Source organism: Pinus tabuliformis, chromosome 8, assembly GCF_031772625.1.
Source record: "Pinus tabuliformis cultivar Carrire ecotype Pingquan chromosome 8, CPIR1, whole genome shotgun sequence".
Classification (NCBI taxonomy): Eukaryota; Viridiplantae; Streptophyta; class Pinopsida; order Pinales; family Pinaceae; genus Pinus; species Pinus tabuliformis.
In genome coordinates, this window is record NC_142294.1 from 1,397,813,968 (window position 1) to 1,397,841,945 (window position 27,978).

Here is a 27,978-nt window from a genome sequence, read left to right on the forward strand (position 1 = left end):
TCTGAGTTCTCTCTATGTTTAAGTTTTCTTCTAAGAAGGACAGTTTTCTCTTTGTTTAAGTTTTCTTCTAAGAAGGATTGTGTAAAATTGAAACTGTTTTTGTTTATAATTTTTGACTATATTAAAATTTAATTTCTATTTTAATTTTTTTCTTGTGAATTAAAAAAAAATCAGTGTTCAAAACTTGAAAACTTCAATGTGTGTGGCATGTGCTGTAGCTGTAATGTTTCTAAATTTTTTTTTTCATTTCAGGTTGCAACCTACAGGCTGCAACTTACATTTTGACTTGTCATTCAACTTGCAACTTACAAAGTTACAACTATGAGTCAAAGTCAAACTTCTTCTAGGAACAGTGAGAACAGTGACAGTAGCTACCACTGTAGTGAGCCACATGATGCACAAGAAGAAGTTGAAAGCGGTCACAGGGGGGCAAGATACCAGAATAGGCATGGTGTAGATTCTGGAGGCCCGCCAAGAGAGCTGGAAAAATTTGCAAAGGGGACATTTAATCCTTTAAAACCACTTCTAATCTATGCAACTAGACTGCTGAAAAAGAATCCAAAAGTTGGTGGTGGCTCACGTGATTGGGTCTGCAATATTTGTGGGCATCACTTTGTTGGCAGCTATACCAGGGTGAAGCAACACATTTTGGCTATTACAGGTAAATGAGTGAATATGTGTCCCTCAAAGAACCTGGATTCAGCTCTAAGAGAGCAACTTTGGAGGCTAGAAAGGGCAGCCACTGGAAAATGATTGTTCTCTAGTAGACATATTGATCCATCTACAAATATTCCTCCATCCAGTGCTTCATCAAAAAAGACAGGTTTCCACTGGTGCATCTCGTTCTTTTGCAATGGGTGGTACTGGTACAGTGTCTGGGATGTACAACATTCTAGATCGAGATGACACAGATGATGCAATTGGCAAATTTCTTTTTGCTAATGGGATTCCCTTCCATGTTGTTCGTTCTCCTTATTACAAGGAAATGGTCCAAGCAATTGCAAAAATAGGGCCTTCATATGTACCACCCGGAGAACATAAACTACGAACAACAATTTTGGATAGACAAGTGTCCAAAATTAATGTGCAGAAAGAGAGAATGAGACAAACATGGTTGAGGTTTGGTTTCTCTATTGTTATGGATGGATGGACTGACATCCGAAAATGCCCACTAATCAACATCATAGTCACATCTTCAGAAGGTCTATTCTTTCTTAAAGCTGTTGACTGTTCTGGAAAGCGCAAGGATGCATCTTTCCAATTTGAGATTCTTCGAGAAGCTATAGAGGATGTTGGGCCTGATAGTGTGGTGCAGGTTGTGACAGATGCAGCAACAGTTTGTAGATCAGCTGGGTTATTGATTCAAAACAGGTATCAACACATTTTTTGGACTCCTTGTTGTGTGCATGCACTCAATAATGCACTGAAGGACATTGGCAAGATTCAGTGGATATCAGACTTGGTGTCAGCGGCAAGAGATGTGCAGATGTTTATCTGCAACCACCACACCTCCTTGGCTATGTACAGGGCTCACACGAGGAAGGAATTCCTCAAGCCCACTAATACTAGATATGCTAGCTATTTTCTGTTATTGGAGAGGATGATAGAGGTACAAGCACCTCTACAATCCTTGGTTGTGAGTTCAGAGTGGGGAAGGTGGTCAGAATCAAAGACAGACACTGGGAAGAAGGTCAGGCTTCAGGTGTTGGACAATGATTGGTGGGCAGATTGTTCTTATTTGGTGTCATTCTTAGGCCCTATTGTGGAGGTCATTCGTTACACTGATTCAGATGCTCCTAGTCTTGGAGAAATTTATGAGACCTTTGATAGCATGTTGGGTCATGTGAAGGTAGCCATTCAACAGAGGGAGCCCTCATTAGAGTTCTATACTTCCCAGATTCAACCCATCATTTAGCGTAGGTGGGATCGCATGAACACACCTTTGCACATGGCAGCATATGCATTAAACCCAAAATGGTATGTTGAGAGACCTGGGAGGGTGCCTCCTATTGATGATCCAGAGGTAAAGAAAGGCTTCCTAGATGCAATTGCAAAGATGTACAGTGAGGAGGAGGGGTCAAAATTTCGAAGACAATTTGTTCAGTTTGCATCTCTTAGTGGGCCCTTCAACACACGTGGTGCTTGGGCAGATCTAGCCCAAGACGACCCGATTGGTTGGTGGAGGATGCATGGGGATGGTTCTCCAGAGCTCAAAGATCTAGCCATGCGTTTGTTGTCTCAGATTGCTAGTTCCTCTGCAGCAAAAAGGAATTGATCCACATATAGCTTCATCCACTCTATCAAGAGGAACAAGCTTACCTCTAGAAGAGCGGAGAAGTTAGTTGCTGTGCATAGTGCCCTACGTCTTGAGCATAGGAAGACACCTGAGTATTTGAAGGGACCAGCAACACGATGGGATGTTGATCCAGAGGATGATGCACAAGTAGATATGGAGGAGAGACTTGATGAGAGACAGATGGGGTTGGTTGGTGTGCCACTTAGCATGTTTGAGAATGCTAGTGATTCAGATTCAGATGGTGATATGGTTGATCCTGATTTATTCATGCAGCAGCTGGATGCAGAGACTAGCAGGGCATTACCTTGAGGCTTGAGCATTACCTTGGGGCATTACCTTCAGGCATATTTTGCATTATGCTTGTTTATCTTTTGATATGTTGATGTGCTCAGTTCTTATCATTTGTGTTATCAGTTATTCAGATTCTCACTCTATAAAATTTTGACTCTTGATGTATCAGACTTGACTTTAATCTTTTATAATTCTATAAAATTTGGACTCTTGATGTATGATGTATCAGGCTTTACTTTTATAATTTTATGTTAATATTGAATATTCGCTGTTCAATATTCAATGTTCATAGTAGGAAGTGGAACATCAATATGGTTTAAACTTTAAACTTTAATCGTAATGTATGATCATTGATGTATGATTTTAAATTAGAATTTTAAATTTATTAGTTTATATGATATTATAAATTTGGATAATGTCAAATGATATTCATATCAATGATCATGCTTTGCAGCTTTTCAATTCAAACCAAATTGTCATAGTGGACTCAATACATAAATTATATTTATAAATTTTTAAGACCCTGACGCTCCCCCGCGTTTCCTAAAAAATGGTAGGGAGCTTTTGCATAGGCCGCTCCCGTGCCCCCTCGCTCCCTCGCCCCCTCGTCCCGGAACTTTGGTGGAACACTACCAAAAACATAGAAAAAAACAAAAACAAAGTTAGAAAACAGTGAAAACGCAAAACGTTGGTGCCCATACCGGTTTTATGGAGATAATGTGTCTCCTCCTTAGCTCACTCTTCGTTTTTCTCCTCCAGTTAGTTGATTCAACTCCAAAATCTCCAAGTCTCCAAGTCTTCAAACCCCAGTCGCGCTCCTGTCCGTTGTCAAAATGACAAGTTAAATCGTGTTTTTCCCTCTTAAAATTGCGTTGCCCGACGGTCCTGCGATTTTTTGAAAAAATTGGCTATAAAAAAAAACTTGCGATTTTATCGCCCGATTTTCTCGTTGTTTTGAAAAAATCGCGTAGAAAACGATAATATCGCAATAATTTGCCGATTAGTGCAACACTGATCCAAAGTAAGTTCTAAATGCCTACAGGTGAACATCTTAAATTAGGACTTACTATTTTAAGCTCTGTAATTATTTATGGTTATTATCTTTGTGAAAGAGTTGAATTTCCATTATTTTCCAGCTATAAAAATCGACTATTTAAATTCTGGAAAATTTCTATGTAAATAAATATAACCAAAAATTAAAGATACAATTGTGAAAAATCAGCTATCCGATTCCTACTGCAGCAACTGATGTTAATTCTTCTAATTGTTAATTCATTTAACCAATTTACTTGTTGTGTGCTATGACAAATATTGAATTAAATACACTGCAACCTACACAAATAAAAATTGCGGAGACTAAATTTAACACAGGAGAGAAATAAACAACACACACATCTACACAGTTATTTTTGGACAAATGTCCCCGGAAAAACCCAATGTGGGAAAATTGTTGCAACAACTAAGGGTTTGTATTTAAGCTATAGTTTTCTGAATACAATCTCTGGATGCCTTGCTGGCTATCCAGTACAGGGAATGTGACTGACAAAAGATTAATGAGAAATACCTCACACTATCACTGGCGATCTTGACTGATCCAGCCACAGAATGGCGAGTCCCTTGCTGCCTCTACGCAGTCACTGCATAGGCCCAGCGTCATAGCTTCTAGGGATAGCGTCACCGTTTCTGCTGATTGATTTTCCTCTGAGACTTCGATTCTATCAATCCGGTCCCACATGCTGGCTTCTGACTTGAAAAATCGACCTCTCCAGCAAAAGTACGAATCTCCTCAAGGCTTTGCACTGCCTCTGCGTCAACATATGCTGCCTAGTGTAGCCTCTGCGCTGTCTCTCCCAGATCTCTCTCTGCCTCCTTTGCTGAGTATTCCCGGATCAGGAGAAATCTCCAAACGAAACTATCCCTGACCCTCACTGCAAGAAATCACTTCAAACTTCTCTCCGACAACTGTTGCACTGCTCTCTTCAGAAATTCGATCTCTGATTTCCCACTCGATGTGTTTTCCAAATGCCCATCAAGCCTCTTCTTATAATTCTTTTGTTGAGAACCAATGACCCAGATTAGATTATAATCAATGGCTCAGATCATTTTGGCTTGATCCTCATATTCTTCTAGAAGATTCACCCACAATTTGATTAATACCCTTTAAATGTTTTAATTCCCTAATTTTAGACTTGGGTATTCATTAAAAATAATTATTTATTTTAATAAAACTGATTCCGGGTGGAATTTGCCAAAACGATTTCTGGGTATTGTGGAATACATGTGTCCAAGCCTCCCTACAAAATTTGAGGCATAGAGCACATCTGATGCTACTAGAAATCAACAACAATTTCCACTTAGCTGGAAATTACATTTCTAGCAAAAGATTTGATAGAGGGGAGGCCCTAAAGCCTCCAAAGTAGTCTCTAGCTTTCCCTCACTTTAGGGTGACTCCCTAGAGGTGTCTTGCACACTTTGGGTTGGCTGTAATAACAAATAGGCTTTCTGCCCCCACGTTTTACACAAGTTTCACAGTCTGCCCCATAGGACAACAAGCTGTTTTTACTCACAACTCTTAATCCATGTATCTAAATAGAGAAATAACTCTATAATCGTTTAGGATGGATTCCGTAGACCAAAATCCATGGGTTACACTACATAACTTGAATGATTTGGCTACTCATAGTTTGCTGTTAGAAATATGCACTAGTACATATCTTGAATGATTTGGCTACTAATAGTTTGCTGTTAGAAATATGCACTGTTTTATTAGCAGGACAACAAACAAATCTAGAACATTGTCGCCCCATTGACTCCATATAAGGCATTGATCACATACCAGAGTGTTGGGGATATTTTGGGAAGCTTCCCTTGGCTGTTTAAGAGTTGTTCGGCCTATATACCAGGGGCTTGGATCAAGGTGATAGTGGGTTCCTGCCCTATTTGTGACAATCTAGATTGTCAGGACCTTAGGAACCTTGCTAAAAAGATCGGTAGCAACACTAATTATCTTTGATGAAATATCTTGGAGTGAGGAGCTTGTCACCTTGCTTGATGGAGATGCTCATTTATAGAGGATGATATCATGTTTGAGAGATAATTCTCCCACATATGGCATTTTATTATTATTTATTATTTTGTAAAGCTATCTTTAGCTTGGGTAGAGACCTATTAGCCTTGTTGAATGCATTGAGCAAATCTGTAGGGCTTTTGATTGTAAATAAAGGAAAATTGACTTGGTTACCCTCATATAAGTAGAGGCGAGTCAATTTGCTTTGGATCATCATCACACACACTCATCGTTCTTCTCTTTATTGAGTGCGCACTAGTGTTCTATATTTTCTATTGGACACATTGGCCAAGTAGAGTGTGAATTATTTTGGGGAGGATATTTATTACATTGGAGAGGCTTTTTATGGATTGCTGAAGTGATTCTTGCTTGAATGGTGCAAATTTAATGCTTTCTTTTTCCACTTCACCTATAATTTCTGAAATTAGGGTTTATCTTGTGCCATGTTTAAAAGTGTAACATCTTTTATGAACTCTTGTTTCTATGTGTTTATGCAGAATTTGTCTTCAAGAATCCATCAAAGAAACATGTTTCATGCATCCTTTGAACTTAATTCTCTTACGAATGAAAGTTGCTAGGTTTTGAGTGAAACGAATTGTTTTACACCCTTCTTCATCCAAGGTCCTCCTATCTTGACTTCACCCTAATTGACTCCATTGCCCAATTGGATGAAGACACTAGTCTTGTGTTGATCACTCTAAATTTCCTCTTTTCTCTATTTCATGGTAGCTAGGGTTAGGGTTTGGTCGAAATCTGCATTCAATAGCAATTTTGCTCCTATATGTTATTGTCCTTTAGGTAGGAATCACCTTCATTGATGTTCAAAATGGAAAATCCATCATTTATTGCATATTTTACCATTTAAATTAGGGATGACGTCTAGGTATTTGCTGCTGTTTTGTCCATTTTCAGCTATTAAAAACTACTTGTTAACCTATCCCTTGCCTACCTGTTCAGGTGTTCTCAAGCCTTTGTTGGGATTATCTTTTGTAGGTTTTTCTTTGGCTGTTTTATGGTTTTGCATGTTGTAAATATGCATATTATTGAAACCTTAACTTATAGCTGCCCTTTCTGAGTTTACTTGGTCTATAAATCTTGGCCTTCAAGGCTTTGCCAGTACCTTCTTCCATAACTATTAGCCTTTGATCACTTTGGAACCTTCCTTTGTTGAATATATTTCTAGGTGATTTATCTGCATGTTCCTTAGAGAGTCATTTGGCTTGGAACCTTAGTTGCCTAGCCTCTAAATCTGGCAAGGGAAGACTCCTTGCGGGTATAACATCCAACCACAAAACAATAGGAGAGAGGCCGCTGAAATGACAATGGTGGCTAATGCTTTGTTGCTATAAGACCTAGGTTGTCTAGTGAGGCTTTGCACTAGGCCTGCTTGATTTTGTGGTAACAGATCCAATGCCCTTTTTGTGGGGCACCAATTAAAAATATGGCACAAAAGGAATGGAAATCAACACAAAAGAATGCTACAAATAAGAAATCAAACCTATATAAGTTATATTTTTCTCGTTAGAAATTGGGAAGCATGGGCAAATCTAGTGGACACTGCATACTGTATGCCAAATTTTGAACAAAAAGGAAAATGCAAGCATAATGTTTTATACATACCTGGGAATATGGAAATGGTAGATTGGAGTCAATCCCTGCTCCACAATACCTCAGCTAATATAATAAAAACACTGGATATACTCTTGTTACATCGATGAAAGATAATGACAAACTCTTTTGCTCTCAATCCTTTCCTCTTTTCTCCAAAGTAGGGGTCAAGAGGCTAAAAACAGGTCTTAAAGCATAATTCCTGCAGACAGCAATAGTTTCCATTGATTGGTGATAATATCAAAACATATTGTGATATTTAACGGTAATAATACTGGTTCTTTCAAAATCATTTGATATCTCACGATATTCATGATATTATGGTAATATTGGCAACAGTGTTACATTGTTAAATATGTAGGCCAGTATTTATAAACGCATATATGAGCATAAGTATACTAGGCTACAGGAAAGATTCAAAAGATATGCAGGTTCTGTCATTCAATGTCTTAAAGGTCATAAATCAATTCTGTTTTAGCATTGGAAAAGTTCAGTGCCATGATTATAAGCCAAATAAAATAACCTGCCAAACTTTTGCATTTTTGGTCTGTGGTCTACTATACTTAGTCTCATATGCATTTATGGAAAGTGGCCTACACATTTAGAACCCAGACTGCAGCATGGATTCATGTTTATAAAAAAATGAGTCACAAGTGAATGCTGTTTTAGCATATGAGAAGTGCAATGCCAGGAATATAAAAGAAAAAAAAAACAAAAATCAATCCAAATGGAGCTTTTTGCTGTCACAAAAAGGTTGCTAACCTTCTTCCTCAGTACCCTACTAATCATGGAATGAGGCGTATGAGGGTGTGTTTATAATATATGGTACTTGTGGCACATGTGAACAGATTCTCAGCCTATTTACCATTTATTTACCCTTCCCCAAGGGAACCATTTTCTATAGAGGGGTGGACTTTTGGTGGTGTCTAAGTGAAGGGGTTCTTTTCCAGTTTGTGGCCTCTTATACTTGTATCCAACTGCGTATTAATCATGGGCCCTTTTTTTTCTGTTAGTATGTCCGCAAACAGGACTAACTTGTGGCTTGAGAAATCGTGACCAGAGGCATCTAAACCATCAAAATTGCTTGGGGTTTGAACCCAGCCTAGGCCACACCAACCTGTAGTCATGGCTGAATTTGTGCCCATGGGTTTTGAACTTGTAACCTTTTCAATGTAGAGTCCTTAATAGCACACCCTGCCACCAACTGCTCTATGCCCTGGGGACAACTATCGTGGGGCTTTAAAACTATAATTGTGGTTCTTAGTTCAGCTCTATTAAATTATGTTTAACAGTTGATCCATAGTGTTGAGATTTGTTGCTTGGGAGGTACTCCAAGCCCTAGGATTTGGGGTTTTGGAGGAATTGGCACCACAAATGGACTTGTGGGCTAAGAACCCAAGCATGCGGGCCTTGTATGTTGATTTGTGGTAGCATCAGATGTGCTCTAGCCACGAAAATTGGTGGAAAGGTTAACGCACATGAGATCTCCAATACCCAGAAATGGTTTTTGCAGATTCTAAACAGTTTGGGAGATATTAAAATAATTAATATTTTTAATGGAGTCACTAAATCTAAATTTAGGGAAAATAAAATATTAATGTGAATTAATATAAAACTGTGTTAGAATGGTCCAAAAGTCATGGATCAAGCTAGATCTAATCTTAGCTGTTGATTAGGGACTTAATCTCGACCATTGATGTGTCAATGAGAAAAGTATAAGAGGAGGCTTGAGGGTCACTTGGAGAATACATTGAGGGAGACCAGTCAGTTCAATTTTTGGAGCAGGGTTAGTTGTGAAATTGAACCAGTGGTCTGGTGAGCAGTCAGGAGGCAGCAATTACGAAGCAGAGAGGTGGGATCAGCCACTGAAGATCAGCGCTGAGGCATGAGAGGCAGACGCAGGGCTTTTCAGGCAGATGCAGAGGCAGCAGAAGACTGCGCAGTCACTAGTTGGTCCTGCGTGGGTAACGCAGAGAGGCCCAGGGCTAACGCACTCAAGCAAGGGCTGACACAGAGGGTTGGAGAGCCATGCAGAGGTCAGCCGGGCTGATGCTAGGATTGGGAGAAGTGTTGGAGAATTATTTCTCTCTGTGGGTAAGCTAGTTTGGCACCCTGTTGTACTGAAGAATTGCTAAATAATAAAAACCTCCCTTGCTACATCGGTTTTCCCACATTGGGTTTTTCCAGGGATTGTTGTCCAAAATAACTGTGTTAATGTGTTGATTCTTGTGCATATGTTTGTTTCTGTATTACGGTGTGATATCTGCAGCAATATTTATTTTAATGTTTATTGAAGTAATTTCATAAATAACTTATTGTGGAATAAGTAGGAAAAGTAAATCAATTGCTGCAGTGATAGAAATTTCACATGGTATCAGAGCGAGTAATCAGAGACAAGAAGAGAAAATCAGTTATGGGTCGAGACCACGATGCAGAGGCATCCACGTCAGGGGACTCCCACAGATTTTCAGAGGATTGCACAAGAGAAAGAGATGTCGATTTCTCTATATTAGCTTCCAGGCTGGAAGAAGAAGTGGCGTGTATGACTAGTGCTGCATCATTAGAAGTATGGTATATAGATAGTGGAGCCTCATGGCATATGATGGGAATCAGGGAGTGTTTCTCAAAATATTGAGAAGAGAAGATGAACTTTCAGATCACCATGGGGAACAAAGCAAAGTGTATGATTAGTGCTGCATCAGTAGAAGTATGGTATATAGATAGTGGAGCTTCATGGCATATGATGGGAATCAGGGAGTGTTTTTCAAAATATTGAGAAGAGAAGATGAACTTTCAGATCACCATGGAGAACAAGGCAAAGAGTACTTCAGTAGGGAAGGGTACCATAGTCTGTTAGATAGAATCGGTAGAATGGTTCCGTGCTACAAATATGTTGCATGTACCAGGATTGGGGATGAACTTACTTTCCGTGTCGCAACTACAAGGCAAGGGCTATGACGTCTACTTCATCAAAAAGAATGTATACATTAAACACCCAAGCTAGAAAAAGAAAGTGCAGATTGGAATCAAAAGTAATCGGTTGTATAGATTACAACTAAAATCAACAATGGCACTAATAGGCAGTCATGGAGACAAGGACTTGAATGAACTATGGCACAAAAGAATGGGTCACTTGCACCATGGAGCTCTTAGAATTCTCAGGAGCACTATAACAGGAGTTTCGGATCTGAGTACGGAAGGAGATGATGTATGCAGGGGATGTGCTCTAGGAAAGTATGCCAAGGCAACATTTCCTAGGAGAAAACACACAACCAAGAGTGTACTAGGATTGATACACTGAGATATCTGCGGACCTATGTCCGTCAAAGCTCTCAGTGGTGCCGAGTATTTCCTTACCTTCATTGATGACCACTCAAGGAAAACTTGGATTTATTTTCTGAAAACCAAGGATGAGGTTTTCTGTCGATTCAAGGAGTTCAAGGCTCTGGTGGAGAATCTGACTGGGAAGAAAATAAAAGTTTTGTGCTCAGATAATAGTGGAGAATAAGTCGATAAAGACTTCATTGATTTTTGCGCTAAGGAAGACATCAGAAGAGAGTGGACAACTCCCTACAATCCGGAGCATAATGGGGTAGTAGAAAGAAAGAACAGGAATATTGTAGAAGCAGTTAGGGCCATGATGTATGATCAAGATATGCCAAAATTCCTGTGGGCGGAAGCATGCAACACAGTAGTCTATGTTCAAAACAGGACTCCTCATTGGGCATTGGGCAAGATTACTCCAGAGAAAGTCTTCACAGGGAAGACACCTGAAGTCAGTGATTTTAGGATATTTGGGAGTTTAGCATATTGTCGCATACCCGAAGAAAAGAGGAAGAAGCTGGATCAGACTGCGGAAAAGGGATATCTGGTGGGATATAGCGAGAACGCTAAGGCATACAAAATCTATCTTCCAGGGAGCAGGAAGGTAGTAGTACGACGAGCTATAAAGTTCATGGAGGATAGGGCTTTTAGAAGATGTCGTGAGATGCCTTCCGAGGAGCAGTCGAAAGAGGAGCCGTTGGTTAAGCCTCTTCAACCAACAGAAGCAAAGAATTCTTCCTCATGACAGGAAGATTCTCAGGATGAGGAGGAGGAGCGAACTAAAGCACCTACTGGAAGAGGAAGAACTAGTAGGGAACTTCGTCAGATTTTGCGAGATGCAGAGGACTTCATATGTGCGCCAAGAAACAATAAGAGGGAGCAAAAACAACCAGATAGATATCAGGCATTAATAGCTCAGGAAGGAGAGCCCGCCAGTTTCAAGGAGGCAACTCAACATCAGGTTTGGCTTGATGCAATGGTAGAGGAAAACAACTCCATAATGGTAAACGATGTCTGGGAGGTGGTGCCAAGGCCCTAAGACAGATTGGTGGTAGGTTCAAGATGGATCTACAAGATCAAATACGCTGCAGACGACAGTGTTGAGAAATACAAGGCCAGGTTTGTGGCTAAGGGGTATGCTCAAAAGGAAGGGATTGACTATGAGGAGACCTTCACCCCGGTAGCCAGGTATACATCTATTAGGACCGTGATATCTCTTGCAGCCCAGATAGAATGGGACATCTATTGAAGTTTCTAAGTCTACCAATTAGAAACCCTCCATGCACTTTATCTGATTTATTCCTACCTACTTGTTTCGTTTCTTAACAAGTTATTTACAATGTAAATATTGAAAATAAACACTAGTGCATGCTCAACATATTACAGATCAACAACCGAAGGAAACATAAACAATCACACCAAATGACACCGTTATTTTTGGACCATTGTCCCCGGAAAAACCCAATGTGGGAAGACTGGTGCAACTATTTGAGGGTTTTCTTATTAAGCAATATCAGAGTACAATCTGGGTGCCAAAACTAGCCTACCCAATAGAGAATTTCCTTGGTAGTAATACCTCTCAGTTTGAGACAAATATCCTGGCTGAAATGCCGGATAATCCTTCCGGCAGCTCCTCAGCACCAATCTGCCCCGGAAACCCCAACGTCTGCCCTTTCTGGACTGCTTCAGCCCCTCTCTGCCCAACGTTGGCCCTGCGTCACCTTGAATGGGTCTGCGTCAGCCTTCTGGCCCTCTGCGCCAGCAACGCTGGCCTCTCTGAGGCTCTGTGCAGCTCCTGGATGCCTCTGCGTGGCCCTGCCTGAGCCCTGGCGGCTACTACATCACTCTCTCTGGCTACTTGCTGCTCTTCCGAAACTATCTCTGCCTCTCTGTCTCTCTGAACTCAATGCCCCTCAGCTGCAACACCCGATCACTTATTCTATGTCTCTTAGCAAACCCTGCTCTAGAGAATAGAATGACTGATCACTCTGGTGTGTTCTCCAAGTGATCCTCAAGCCTCCTCTTATACTTTTCCTGTTGACATATCAACGGCCGAGATTAAGTCCCTAATCAACGGCTAAGATTAGATCTAGCTTGATCCATTCCTTTTGGACTATTCTAACACAGTTTCATATTAATACACATTAATATTTTATTTTCCCTAAGTTTAGACATAGGGACTTCATTAAAAATATTAGTTATTTTAATATCTCCTGAACTGTTTAGAATTTGCCTGAACCCTTTCTTGGTATTGGAGATCTCATGTGCCCCAACCTTTCCACCAAATTTCGTGGCTAGAGCACATCTGATGCTACCCCAAATCAACAAGATCCATCAGATGGATGTCAAAATGACATTTCTGAACGAGGTAATAGAAGAGGAGGTATACATTGAACAACTAGAGGGCGTTGAAACTCATGAGAAGAAGTCTCATGTATGCAGATTGAAGAACGCCTTGTATGGGCTGAAGCCTGAAACAGGCACTGGGAGCATGGTATGGTCGAATAGATGGCTACTTGCAGAAGATGGGGTTTGTCAAGAGTGATGCGGATCCGAATCTCTACTATGTGGTTGTAGAGAATGAGTTGCTAATCTTAGTATTGTATGTGGATGATCTCTTTCTGACATGATCATCCAGACTCATTGGGGACTGCAAGAAGAATCTAGCCACAGAATTTGATATGAAGTATTTGGGACAAATGCACTACTTCCTAGGGTTGGAAGTTTGGCAGCAGAAGGGAGAAATCTTCCTTGAGCAAGTGAGGTATGCTACAAAAATCCTGAAAATATTTGGGATGGAGGACTATAGATCTGTGGCTATGCCAATGATCACCAATTGGAAGAATATTGATGCATCAGAAGACAAGGATGTCGATCCTATTAGTGTCAGTCTTTCCAGCCTTCCTCCAGTGATCAAATGTGCTCTTACAAAGTGGTCTCAGAGTGTCAAGGTAAAATTTTGTCATTTCAGTGAGTCTTCAAGCAAAATTTGGTCACTAGGCATTAGGTCTAGGCTTTGCCCAAATGTCAGTCCATGTCATCATTCAGCTGAGCCTATCATCATTCAGAGGGTTGTCATTATCATGTCAGTGTCTAATGAGTCATTTTACATCTTGTTCATGCTTCAGTTGTGCCTAGGCAAGCTCATTTCCCTCTCCTAGGGTTTTGAAGGCAATTTCTCTTGGATGGTTAAATCACCGGCAAAACTTGTTTCCTGATGTTCATACACCTTCCCCTATCCTTAAAATACCTTATCAAATACTTCCCATCACTCAGATCCCCCAAAATCCTCATTTTTGCACAAACCCTAGTTTCTAGCTACAACTTGGCAATTTTCTAGGTTTGGCCTGTGTTTTGCCCTTTTGGACCCCTTCCCCTCACTCAATCTCTGAGATTCCACTTTTCTCTGCTTCCTAACATCCCTCCCCACTTCCAAAAATTTCCCCAAGAATTTAGAAGCCCCCTATCCCCTTCATTTCGCTTCATTTCGACAAAATTCCTTGTTTCACACATCGGGACAAGTTTCACTCAAATGATGTTCCAGAGCAATAAAAGATGAATTTTGGGAAACTGAGAGAGGTTTTTGTCCACAACATGCCAAGGAAGAAAAACCTCCTTCACTTTTTGCACAGGTGTCATGGTTTTAGAGAAATGTCAAAATTACAATCGCCGGATCCAAGGCGGTTGGCCAAGGCACAAAAAAGGAGAAAGAGGCCCGATCCCCTCCGTATCTTGGCTGAGGCTTCACTCAAGGATCATGGCACTCATTAGCCTAGCCACAGCTCAAATCCCAATTTTTTTTGAGAATTTTGGGTAATTTTGGTATTTTTGGGAAATTTACAGGTTTTGGCTTCTCAACGGGTCTCACCCCCGGTGAGACCCTTTGTCATCGTAGCTCCGTTTTGCGAAAACTCAGCATTGATGGATTTGTCATGCAAAGTTACATATGCCCATGCATTACCTTGAGTTTTCATGGAGTTTTGGGCCTCCAAAAGGTCAAAATACAGCCAAATTTTGACTTTCTGCCCCTTTTTTGAGCTGCAGAAGTAGTCTTGGGAGAATTGACTTTTGACTGGGAAAATGACCTCCAAATCCAAAAATTCTGGTTGGGTTGGAAAGTAGACTCAGAGACCTTTCCAACGAGCTATCCTGCACCTCATTCTGACACTGGGAAGGCCTCCAAACAGGGCTCCAAAGTGCGCGACCCGTTGAGGATGATGTGCGCGACCCGTTGAGGAATTTGTGCCAGATTTGACTAGTTCAGCCCAGAATTTGCAGTTTAGCTCCAGTTTGACTTGCTGAGGTCGATGGTGGTCCTTTTGACTGTACTTGTGGCACTTTTTGGATGTTTTTACTCTTGTTTTACTCTTCTAGAAGTTTCTCTCATGTAAAAGGGTAAAATTGACTGTATGAACTGGTTTCCAAGTTTTTAGAGGCAAGTTGTTTTGACTGCCTATTTTGTAGTGCTTAGTTTAGAAGTTGTTCAAACAGCTCCTAGGATAGTGAGCTCGACCCATGGAGGCAGGGAAAGAGGTTAGATCATCTATATTATGTACTTTCATGCTCATTTTCATGGTTGGACTCTTGAGGGAGAGGCTATCATTGTATATTTCACTTGTATCTCTGCAATTTTTGGCTAGGGAAGACCAGGGTTTTGCAGTCATCTTTGGGATTCTTGTGGACTCATGTGTTGATGGTGTGTTTCTTCATGTTATTGTAAGCTTTGTTATGTGATTCATTTCCTTTCTATACTGCTGCATATTAAACAAATGAAGTGATAAAGTTAGAATTCATGCCTGCCATGCTCTACTTTTAAATTTGTTTAATTTCTATGTTTTCTGCTGTCTAAAGAGAATTCAAATCCATTGTTTGCTCTCTTTGGCCTTCTTATTTTTCTTCCTAATCATCCCTTTCAGCTAAAGACATCAATACAGCTTCCTACCTTGCCCCAAAGACCCCCCTGCAGAAACTGTGTCCAATCCCCGCACCCTAAATTGCAGTTCCTCAATTTGCCACCAAAAACCCCAAAAACCCCAAATCAATCCTTCAAATCAGTTTACTAGCCTAATATCAGTGTTACCTTAATTGGTCATCTCTTCCTATTGAAAATTTACCGAGATTGACCGGAGAGAGCCTTCTCCTGCCCCGTAGGGCTAGCTACGAGGCTGAATGGTTTGATGTAGCCTTGAGGTTTACCTTTCTCAGCCTGAGGTGAAATTTCAAGCGCTAACAGATCCCACCCTATGCAGGCAGCTCATAGGGTCCCTGATGTATTTGGTCAATACCAGGCTAGACATTTGCTACGCTGTCAACTCCCTCAGTCAGTTCATGGTAGAACCGAAAAGGGCGCACTGGGTAACAGCCAAACATGTTCTTAGGTGTTCACAGGGAACAATCAATTATGGACTCTTGTACACCAGGAGTAAGGATATCAGATTGAGTGGATTTACTGATGCAGATTGGGCAGGAAGTTCAGTGGATCAGAAAAGTACCTCTGGGTACTGTTTCAACATTGGATCGAGATTGACTTCCTAGTGCAGTAGGAAACAAAAGTCCGTGGCTCTGAGCTCATCTGAGGCATAATATATGGCGGCAAGCACAACTTCGTGTGAGCCCATATGGCTTAGAAAATTGTTTGTGAACCTATTAATAAGGAATATGGAGGCGATCAAGATCAGGTGCGATAATTAGAGTTGCATCAAGCTCTCTGAGAATCCAGTGTTTCATGATAGGTCGAAGCATATTGATATTCAGTGTCACTTTGTCAGGGACTGTGCCCAACGAGGAGTTGTACAATTGAGCTACACTCCTACAGGAGAAGAGGTGGCGGACATCCTCACTAAGGCCCTTGGAAAGACAAAATTTGAATACTTCAGGCAAAAGATGGGGATGGTAAAGAACCCATTTCAGTAGCAAAAATAGGAGTGATAACAACAATGATGCAGAGGGAGTTGCAATGCGGATGCAGTGTTGGGAGAAAGGACTAACAACAACACAAATGTAGAGGGAGTTGTCCTACAGATGTAGTAGTGGCAGTAGCAGAGCCATGGAAAATAGTCCAAGATGCAGCAGTGCAGAGGATGTTGGGCAGGGAGGCTTAGCATCAGCACAAGCACTGATGTCGGATGATCAGGGTGATGCTCAGTGAGGAATATTAATAGAGCACAATCCTTGCTAAAAGGGAGTGTTGATTTGGGGTAGCATCGGATGTGCTCTAGCCATGAAAATTGGTGGAAACGCTGAAGCACATGAGATCTCCAATACTTAGAAATGGTTTGGGCAGATTCTAAACAGTTTGGGGGATATTAAAATAATTAATATTTTTAATGGAGTGCCTAAGTCTAAACGTAGGGAAAATAAAATATTAATGTGAATTAATATAAAACTGTGTTAGAATGGTCCAAAAGTCATGGATCAAGCCATATCTAATCTTAGCCGTTGATTAGGAACTTAATCTCGACTGTTGATGTGTCAACGAGAAAAGTATAAGAGGAGGCTTGAGGGTCACTTGGAGAATACACTGAGGGAGACCAGTCAGTTCAATTTCTATAGCGGGGTTAGCTGAGAAATTAAACCAGTGGTTTGGTGAGTAGACAGGATGTAGAAAGTACGGAGTAGAGAGGCGGGATCAGCCACTGAAGATCAGCGCTGAGGCAGGAGAGGCATAGAGACAACAGAACACTGCGCAATCACTAGCTGGGCCTGCGTGGGTGACGCAGAGAGGCCCAGGGTTGACGTAGTCAAGTAGGTGCTGATGCAGAGGGTTGGAGAGCCACACAGAGGTCAGCCGGGTTGATGCTGGAATTGGGAGAAGTGCTGGAGAATTATTTCTCTCTGTGGGTAAGTCAGTTGGCAGCCTATTGTACTAAAGAATTGCTGAATAATAAAAACCTCCCTTATTGCATCGGTTTTCCTACATTGGGTTTTTCCGAGAACTGTTGTCCAAAATAACTATGTCAATGTGTTGATTCTTGTGCATATGTTTGTTTTTGTATTACGGTGTGATATCTGCAACAATATTTATTTTAATGTTTATTGAAGTAATTTCATAAATAATTTGTTGTAGAATAAGTAGGAAAAGTAAATCAGTTGCTGTAGTGATAGAATTTTCACATTGTGCCCAAGGTTGTGGGTGTGAAACCACAAGGAGTTTTGAACACTTAGCACTTGGATGCTGTAGGGCATCCTTAAAGGAGCAAGGAGCTACTTGTAGCACTGAGATAGGCCATGTGTATCACGAGATATTAATTTTATATGTTTATGTGGGTGAAAAAGGCTAGAATATTCAAGATGGCGTTAATTGACGGACCCTCTTAGAAGGGCTAACCCTCATTCTTCATCAACCAAGTGTAAATCATCATAGAGAAGACATTTGAAGCAACCGAGCACAAGGAGGACAAGGACGAAGAATGTTGAGGATTGTTTTGGGTCTATTTCATGTCTATTGTGGTCCAAATGGAGCATAAGGGTAGCCACATTAGTTTTGGTTAGATTTATGCATGAGATAAGGGTAATCTTCCTTAAGGTCAGGGTCGAGACTGTTTAGACTTGTCACAGGTAGGGACGAGCCCTGTTTGTGTTATTAAACAAAGTTTTGAAAGAGTAAACGGATGGCCAAGTATATCTGGAAGGATAGCAAGGTTGGATAAACCTTGTAGAAGGGAGAGTGAAGGGATTTAAGGGTTGGTTTAGGGCTAGTCTGTTGCCCTAACCAGGCCGAAAAGTGCAGACCTGTAGTATGCATAGATAGTGAGCAACAAAAGAAGAAATTGACTTCAATCAAATGTATGTTCTTATAAGTTGATGTGATTGCTATGTGATTGATGGTCCTAGTTTAGGATAGTTGTTGGAGCAGCCAAAAGAGCAGTTTTTAGAGGGATGTAGTGGGTTGCTTCAAGCCTCAAGTACAATCACTTAAGGACTTTAAAGGTTGTTAGAAGGGCAGAAGAAGTGATGCTAAATATTGATCCTTGAAGGACGAAAGAAGGAGGTTAAGGGAGCAATTTGACTAGCCCTAAGTTCATTGTTGAAGTACTTTTAGCAGTGATAGTGGGTAGCCCTCCGTGCCCTAGGTTTGTCTTCATTGGGCAACACAGGAAAGAAATAACAGGAAGAACTCCCTAAGATTTGCGTCCTTGAAGGACTTGGGAGCAACTAGTGGGAAAGAAGTCCCAAAGTATTGACTCCTTGAAGGACAAAGGAGAAGCTAGTGGGAAAGAAGTCCCAAAGTGTTGACTTCTTGAAGGACAAAGCAACAACAAGTGGGCAGATGTGAAGACTTGAGGTGTTGAGTAATTGATGGACGAATGATTAGCTAGAGGGTAGATTGGAGCTGTGTTCAATGACCTAAAGGAGCAGGACTATTGACAAAGGCAGAGAAGTGTTGCTGCAGAGCGGGAAAGGACTAGGCAAATGAGTGCAGCATACAACCAAGGAAGCTGTGATGGTGCACTATATTAGCTAGATGGTCAGTGTATCTTGTTTAGGGTAGATTGGTGATCATAGTTGGTGACATTAAACCCTAGTTTGTATCTTGTATTAGTGGATGTATGAGGGCCATTATCCCTGTTATGGGAGCCCTAGACAATTGTATTACAATTTATTAATATAATGAAGTTGGGTTGAAAATTGTAAAAAGTTGTCTATTTTCTGTACTAGTTAATTTACTGCTATTTACATTCCACTGTGCAAAGTATTTTATTGTGGTATTTGGATTGGTAGTGTTAGAGATTCTAAGACCCTAACCTATATTCCAGTGTCATGGAAAAACAACATGGTATCAAAGCTACTTTGAAGGGCAGTGAATAAGAGTGTGCACAATGAAGCGGCTCAGAGGGAGCTGAGATTGTCTAGAACATGGAGCAGAGGGTTTAGCTGAAGACATGGAGATATGGTCTTGAATGGCTTGGCAATAAGATAGGATGGGAGTTCTGGTGGATTTGTGGTGAACCTGATGAACAATAGTTTATTGTAGGACAGATAGCTGATCATGGACTTCCTTTGATTTGCCATGGATCGTTGAGACAACTTGAGGATTGTTTTGGCATGGATGAGATGGGTATGATCGAGTTAGCTTTATGTGATACGCAGGATGTCGGCAAGCTAGTTTCTTCATTGGACCGTGATGTTGCATATCCAAGATTGGAGGGATGTGCACAAGTTGTGTTTGATCAAAGAGGATGAGTGCTTGTAGGACTGGGTTGCGTGATGATGGCTCATGTTCGACCACAACTTAGACTGACTTATAGGACACGAGATCAGTACCAGGTTGAGCCAGTGGAGATTCTATAGACTCAGAGGGTGTAGCCCTATGGAAGTGTTGAGGTCTTCAGGTTCAAATGTGATGAGGCAGATGCACTACCGAGATAATGTGGTTCATTCTACAGAGTATGCTATAGTGATGGACATCAGATGAGCTAGTGTCTCCGATGACGATGATGGAGACTTCCTAGTGTTGGAAGTACCTCCCTCGCTAAGAGGGAGTATTGAGATTTGTAGCTTGGGAGGTACTGCAAGCCCTAGGGTTTGGGGGTTTTGAGGAATTGGCACCACAAATGGACTTGTGGGCTAAGAACCCAAGCATGTGGGCCTTACACCCAAGGTTGTGGGTATGAAACCACAAGGAGTTTTGAACACTTGGCACTTAGAGATTGTAGGGCATCCATAAAGGAGCAAGGAGCCACTTGTAGCACGAAGATTGGCCATGTGGATCATGAGATATTAATTTTATGTGTTTATGTGGGTGAAAAAGGCTAGAATATTCGAGTCAGCCTTAGTTAAAGGACCCTCTTGGAAGGGCTAGTTGTTTTCCCTAGAGAAAGGTATAAAATGAGGAGAGGAGGAGCCTCATTCCTCATCAACCAAGTGAAAAACATCATAGAGAAGATATCTAAAGCAGTTGAACTCAAGGAGGATAAAGACGAAGAAGGTTGAGGATTGTTTTGTGTGAAAATTTACAACTCTACTGCAGCAACTGGAAATTATTCTTCTAATTGTGGGTGAAACTTCTAGAAGAAGACGAGGATCAAGTCATTATGATCTAGGCCATTGATTATAATCTAATCTGGGCCGTTGAATACTCAACTAGAGGACTATAAGGACTTCGATGGGCATTTGGAAAATACACCAGGCAAATACTCAATTACCCTAGTAAAATCGATTTCCTCACTGGTCGAAGTTCGGCAAGAGGAAATCGGTTCAGAGGGAGAGTTGCGGGTGAGGAGGAGAGAGGTTATTGGCGGCAATCGAGAGGCAGGAGCAGAAGAAGTAGAACAGGGAAGAGACAGTGCATAAGCTGTGACGCAGTGGGACAATGCAGAAGTTGAGACGCTGGGACTGCGTAGTCCTTACGTAGAAGCTGACACTGTGACTAATAGAGGGGGCAACAGGTCCTCTCCCAGATCAGAATCTCGCCAAGGAGTGTGAGAAAGTTGTCTATTAAATTTTTACAGAGATATCTTTTCTATTCTGCTAGTTGCATCTTGTACATGAGATTTTTGCTAAAGATTAATAAAGAAACCCTCATTTGCTGCACCGGTTTTCCCACATTGGGTTTTTCCGGGGACGATTGTCCAAAAATAACTGTCATTGTGATTATCCTTGTGCTAGTATTTTTCTTTGCATTTACTTTTTGCAGTATTTTAATTGTGAAGATTGTAGTAGAATTTATTTCGATATTTGCCGTAGAAACACTGTGAATAACTTATTTCTGAATTAATAAGTAGAAGAAATAATATCAATCACTACAGTTGGATTTCTATTTTGAAATTTTCACAGTAGTAAAGGGTTTTATTATGATGCAACAGTGAGAAATTCTAAGTACAACTGGATGCCCAAAATTGGCAATCCTCTAGAAGATAAACTGACCTCAAACTTAGTGGGACAAATCTAACTCCACGATTGGCACAAACAGGGCACACGAAAGCCCTTGCGTTAGCCTTTGCGTCACCCCTACGCAAGCCCTCAAATGCTCTGCTTGGAAGCTGTAACTTATCTGTCTAGCCAACTCAACCTTTGAGAATGACTCATTGGCCCCTCCGGAAATTCTCTCGGCCTCCAGCAACTAAATCGACCCTCTGTCTGGCCAAATCAAACTCTGCCTTTGAAGCTTCTACGCATGCCCTACGCAGCCCCACTGAGGAAACTCGTCCCTCCTGTAGCTAACTCTTCGGAACTAGAAAACTTCCTTCAGACGCATTGCATTTTCCCCTCACTATCTCTGCATCCCTTCTCTAGATCGAATTATTTCGGCTAAATCCTGCTCTCTGGACAATTGAACTGCCAAGGAAACTCGCTCAGCAAGTGTGTTCTCCATGAACACCATCAACCTCCTCTTATAATCTCCAGTTGAGACTTCTATGACCAAGATTAAAACTTAATTGATGGTTGAGATCATCTCCAAATCGATCCCTTTGAGTTTCTAGAGAATTCTCACATTTCTCAATTAATTACTATTAATTAACCAATTTTCCTAAGTTAGGAAAACTTGAAAAGTTTAAATGATGGTCAATTAATTTACTTGAGCTATCTCTAGTTGGAATTTTGAGAAACGATTTTTGGGTTTTGGAGATCTCCTATGTTTTAGCCTCTCCACAAATTTTGAGACTAGAACACCATCTGATGCTACAAAAACTAACATTTTGGGGCTATTTGATGTCTATTGCTTGTCCGAATGGAGAAGAAGGGTAGCCGCATTAGTTGTGGTGTGATTTGTGCATGAGATAAGGGTAATCTTCCTTAAGGACAGGGCCGAGATTGTTTAGACTTGTCACAGGTAGGGTCGAGCCCTGCTTTTCTTATTAAATAGAGGTTTGAAGGAGTAAAAGTGTGGCTGAGTATATCTGGAAGGATGGCGAGCTAGGACAGACCTTGTGGAGGGAGAGCAAAGGGATTTGAGGGTTGGTTTAGGGCTGGTTTGTTGCCCTAACCAGGCCGAAAAGTTGCAAATTTGTAGTATGCACAGATAGTGAGTAACAAAAGAAGAAAGCAACTTCAACCAGAGGTATGTTCTTCTAAGTTGACGTGTTTGCTAAGTGGTTGATGGTCCTAGTTTAGGACAGTTGTTGGAGTAGCGAAAGGAGCAGTTTTGGTGTTGGAATTTCTAAGTCTAACTGTTAGAAATCCTTCATGTGCTTTTCTGATTTATTTCTACCTACTTGTTCTGATTAATTAACAAGTTACTTACCATGTAAATACTGAAAATAAACACAAGCACATGATCAACACATTACAGATCATCAATTGAAGGAAACAAAACAAGCACACTAGTGACACCTTTTTTTTTGGACCAATGTCCCTAGAAAAACCCAATGCGGGAAAACCGGTGCAGCTATTTGAGGGTTTTATTATTATGCAGTTTCTGAATACAATCTGGGTGCCAAAACCGGCTCACCCAATAGAGAATAATCTCGTTAGTAGTACCTTTCTACTCGGAAGCAGATATTCTGGCTGAAACCCCGAATAAACACTGCTATAGTTCACAACTTCAATATGCCCCATGAAAACCCCAACATCAGCCTCTAGGGACTGCGTCAGCCCTTTCTGGCCCAATGTTTGCCCAATGTCACCCTAGCTCGCCCTGCGTCAGCCCTTAGAGCCTCTGAGTCACCCACGCTGGCTCTCTGAGGCACTGCGCAGCTCTTGACTGGCTCTGCGTGAGCTCTGGTTGGCTCTGGGTGAACCTCTCGCTGGCTCTGCGTCCCTCTCTCCCGGATTTTGCGCTGATCCTCCCCTTACTATCTCTGCCTCTCTGCTTCTGTATTCACTGCCTCTCAGCTGCAACTTTGATCACTCCTTCGATTTCCTTAGCATGCCCAGCGCCAGAAAATCGAATTCTTGATCAACACGGTGTGTTCTCCAAGTGACCCTCAAGCCTCCTCTTATACTCTTCTTGTTGACAATTCAACGATCGAGATTAAGCCCCTAATCAACGGCTAAGATTAACTCTGGCTTGATCCATGACTTTTGGACCCTTTTAACACAGTTTTATATTAATTCACATTAATATTTTATTTTCCATAAGTTTATACTTACTCCATTAAAAATATTAACTATTTTAATATCTCCCAAACTGTTTAGAATCTGCCCAAACCATTTCTGGGTATTGGAGATCTCATGTGCTTTAGCCTCTCCACCAATTTTCGTAGCTAGAGCACATCCGATGCTACCTCAAATCAACATTTGGGAGGGTTGTAGTGGTTTGCTTCATGCCCTAAGTACAATCACTTAAGAAGGACTTTAAGGGCTATTAGAAGGGCAAAAGAAGTGATGCTTAGGACTGATCTTTGAAGGACGAAAGGAGGAGGTCACGGGAACAGTTTGACTAGCCCTAAGTTTGTTGTTGATGAAGGACTTTTAGCAGTGATAGTGGGTAGCCATTCGTGCCCTAAGTTTTTCTTCATCGGGCAACACATGAAGCAAATAGTGGGAAGAAGTCCCTAAGAGTTGTGTCCTTCAAGGATTAGAGAGCAGTAGTGGGCAAGAGGACCCAAAGTATTGAATTCTTGCAAGACAAAGGAGCAGCAAGTGGGCAAATGTGAAGACCTGAGGTGTTGACTGTTGAGACATTGGTGGATGAATAATCAGCTAGAGGGCAGATTGGAGCCGTGTTTAGTGACCTAAAGGAGCCAGGCCATTATTTGAGGCAGAGAAATGTTGCTGCAGAGCAGGAGCCAAAGGATTGGGCAGATGAGTTCAGGATACAACCAAGGCAGCTGTGATGGTGCACTATATTAGCTAGACACTCAGTGTATCTTGTTTAGGTTAGATTGGTGATCACAGTTGGTGACAGTAAACCCTAGTTTGTATCTTGTATCAGTGGATGTATGAGGGCCATTATCCCTAATATGTGAGCCCTAGATAGTTGTATTATAGTTTATTAATATGACGAAGTTGGGTTGCCAATGGTTCTTAGCTCAAGTGGTTGGGATTGTGGCTTGCCACCCCACCCACCTAGGTTCAAGTCTCTGGAGGCATGTTGTAGCCTGTATTGATTAGGCTCAAGGAGTAGGCGGCCCCAGGGAGTTCTCATTCCATTCTTTGGTCAATACGGGATGTCTCGGCTCTCTCTTAGTCATTGGGTTTTTCTTTTTAAAAAAAATATAACGAAGTTGGGTTGTTGAAAATTGTAAAAGTTGTCTATTTTGTACACTAGTTGATTTATTGCTGTTTATATTCTGCTGTGCAAATTAGTTTGTTGTGGTATCTGGATTGGTATTGTTAGAGATTCTACGACCCTAACCTAGATTCCAGTGCTGTGGAAAAACAACACATGGTCAATTTCACATCTAAGCAAAACACTTGCTTGTATATGTGAGCCAATGCCTTATTGTGGACCAATATATTTTCCTATAAGAAAATAATTTGCATTGTACATATGGACTTCTAAAAGTAAGCACAAGGCAAGGACTGCAATTTCATGGACCATAACAACACTCCTCATCTCTGTTGTTTGTCTGTGCTGTTTGTCAATTTTCTACCCTCTATGTCATAAACACACTCCATAAAATTTTGGGCTTTCTGGTTCCTATTTAATAGAAAAAAAATGAATGGTGTTTGCATGCCAAAATAGTAATCCTGCTGTTTCGAGAATCACTTACAGGTTTTGGGCTTTGTGTAACTAAATTGGCACTAGTAGACAGTGCTTCCCATGAACAAGGTTCTCTAAAGGACTGGATTTCTGGAAGCATAAACTTAATCATTGTGAGTCGTGACATCAGTTCTATATGATTTGGATAGATCCTTCCATTTATTGCAATAATTTTGTTCTTTAATTATGATTCATGGAAGTAAAATGTTTTTGTCCTTTTGTAAAGTGTCCTGTATATCAATGGCAATCATATAGTGTTGCTCTGTCAGAAAGAAATAAACTACTGTAAAAAGAAACCAGTACAAAGGCTTCGGAACCCTTCAACTAGTACAAATAAACTGAAGCGATATGTTATATTTAATTCATTTTGCAGGTTGCTCTAGCAAAGCAAGTTCTTGACAAATTGATTAGGCTGAAAAAAGGCATACCCTTGAGTGATCGTGCATTTCTGGTAATCCTTTTATTTATTTTTCGGGTTTGTGTAAATTAACTCTTTTCAGTACCCTTTCTTAAATATAATGTAAATTGTTTCTGTTCTGCTTCTTTACATTAATTTCCTTCGATCAGTGGGATGTTGCATTTTCTGCTTTTTGGTAATGACTAGGAAAGCTATTGCACCAACCAGCACTCATGCGCCTGTGGTAACCAATTTTAAAAGTTCTAGATTGAGTAAATTTGAAACAGCAGAAAGGTAGAATTCAATAAAATTAAAACGTCAGAATGTACCAAATTCATATAGAAGTACAGATTCCTAGTTGGTTGAATAATTACTAGAAGAAACTGTCTGTCTTTATCATGTCGTTTATGATGCCACTGAAATGTTTCACAAGTTGAAAATACACAATTACAAAATTTTATTCAAGATCTCTATTTATCTCACATTACATAAAAGTAACAAGGGTGAAGTTGATCCATTGCTTTCTAATTTTGTGCACATAACTAGGTATTAGAACAAGTAGCATATTAGAAGGTGTGAATGATTAACTCCTGTGTGGATATTATATGACCACTGGCCTTCTAATGGCTTTCCCTTTGCGCAGAAAGGATAATTATTGCAATGTTATATGTTGAAGAAAGTCATAGACTGATCACGAGGTTGTAGGGACAGTATAGGCATGCAAAAATCCTTTAGGATCATATTATCTCAATTCTGGCTGTAGATGTTGTCACTTTCATGCAACAATTCTTCTTGAGGGTATTGTTACCCCATCCGTCAGCAGGGGTACTTATACTTTTCAGTGCAGCATAAATCACCATTGTAAGCCCAAAGTCATTGTTGCCTCGAAATATAGCAGGTCTTGTGAGATGCCTCACAAAGCAAAAGCTAGACTAGGGCACAACAATGACGTGGATGCCACTGTCACCTCAACAATCCTCCTTGTTCTCTTTAGTGGAATTTCACCACATGGGAGGCTTTCCAATTTAGGTCACCTAAAGGATATTCTAGGTCTATGGTTCAAAGGTGGCATTTCAATAAGCTTACCCAAGGTACTTGTTGCCACTCAAACCAGCAGGGGATCTAAAGGGGTTCCTAAGAGGGCAACTGCTAGGTTAAGGGCAACGGTGGAAGTTTAGCCCACTGTCACCATAGCTAAATCTCCCTGCTCTTTACCAACTTTCACCGATGGGAGGAGTCTCGGTAATGTAGGGATCACTTGTAAAGTATATGTCAATGGATAGGTGAGAAGTGACCCTGAAAATACTTTTCGAAGGATGGAACTTGCTTGCTCTTTAAGCAAGGGACTTGGTCCACCAGGGGTAAGGGTTGAGGATTGGAGGGTTGAGGGAGAAAGGATAGGCTTCTAAACAAGGATCCGGGAAAATGATGTGAGTTTCATAAGAGCTCCACTCACAATACAGGTGAGTGCTGGGCCAAGCAGTCATTGATGGCTGAGCTGAAGGCTTCCGAATCAGACGCCAGTTTCGACTCTGAATTAAAACCCGATAAGGGCACTGACAAAGGAAAGCAGATCATTGATGTAGAGCCCAGTGCCACCCTGGCCACCACAAAGATCCAAAAAATTGAGCTTGAAGATCCAGAGGAGGGGAAACGCCTCTTCCACTCACATATGTGGGTGAAGGGTTCTTTGTTGCAGTTCATTATCGACAGCGGGAGCCAAAAGAACCCCATTTCAGCAAAAGTCATGAAGTGGCTGGGCCTAAAGACTACAACACATCCACAACCATACACCATCAGGTGGCTTCACTAAGGACGAGATCTTCGCGTCAGCGAATAGTGTCGCCTTCCCTATAGCATCAAGCTCTTCAAAGATGAGGTATTGTGTGATGTTGCTCTTGATGTTTCTGATGTATTGTTAGGAAAACCATACTTGTGGAAGCGACATGTTGAATATGTGTCTAGACTTTGCTCTGTGATTATTACTTTGGCTAATAAGTTGTACAGAATACTGGAGGTAGCCCCGCCTACCGCCATCTCTTTGATCACCACAAAGCAATGCAATAATATCATTTCCCAGACTAGGAAATTCGTTTTCTTTATGATTCACCCCAAAGGCAAGAAGAAGGTTGTGGCCACAGCTTCCAAGCAGGGCTCCTTTGCACAATAACGACAGATGGACAAGGTTGTGGAGGAGTACAGGGACATTTTTCGCCTCACCAATAAGGGTACCTCTACACTGTCAGGTCAAGCACTACATCGATCTAACCCCAGGCGCGCTGCTGCCCAAAGGACCGATCTATCAATGCTCTGTTCTAGAGAATAATGAGATCAAGAGGTAGATTCAGGAACTATTGCAGAAAGGGCACATCAGTCCAAGCTCATCACCCTGTAGGAGAACGATTGTA

The 27,978-nt window shown here is 41.1% G+C and overlaps 2 protein-coding genes across 2 annotated transcripts in view; both read left to right on the forward strand.

The window, feature by feature from the left end:
* Positions 1-321: 321 nt before the first annotated feature.
* On the forward strand, positions 322-1,915 carry LOC149240778 (uncharacterized). The gene is made up of 2 exons (XM_089370310.1): positions 322-661; positions 804-1,915. The coding sequence occupies exons 1-2, from the start codon at positions 322-324 to the stop codon at positions 1,913-1,915; spliced, it is 1,452 nt and encodes a 483-aa protein (XP_089226436.1).
* A 33-nt stretch (positions 1,916-1,948) lies between these two features.
* LOC149240779 (pentatricopeptide repeat-containing protein At5g10690-like) overlaps positions 1,949-27,978 on the forward strand; it is a 202,923-nt gene continuing 176,893 nt past the window's right edge. Inside the window, exons 1-3 of the mRNA XM_089370311.1 lie at positions 1,949-2,228; positions 25,186-25,286; positions 25,547-25,624. Of these exons, the coding sequence (XP_089226437.1) occupies positions 1,949-2,228; positions 25,186-25,286; positions 25,547-25,624 (459 nt within the window). The remainder of the gene's footprint in view (positions 2,229-25,185; positions 25,287-25,546; positions 25,625-27,978) is intronic.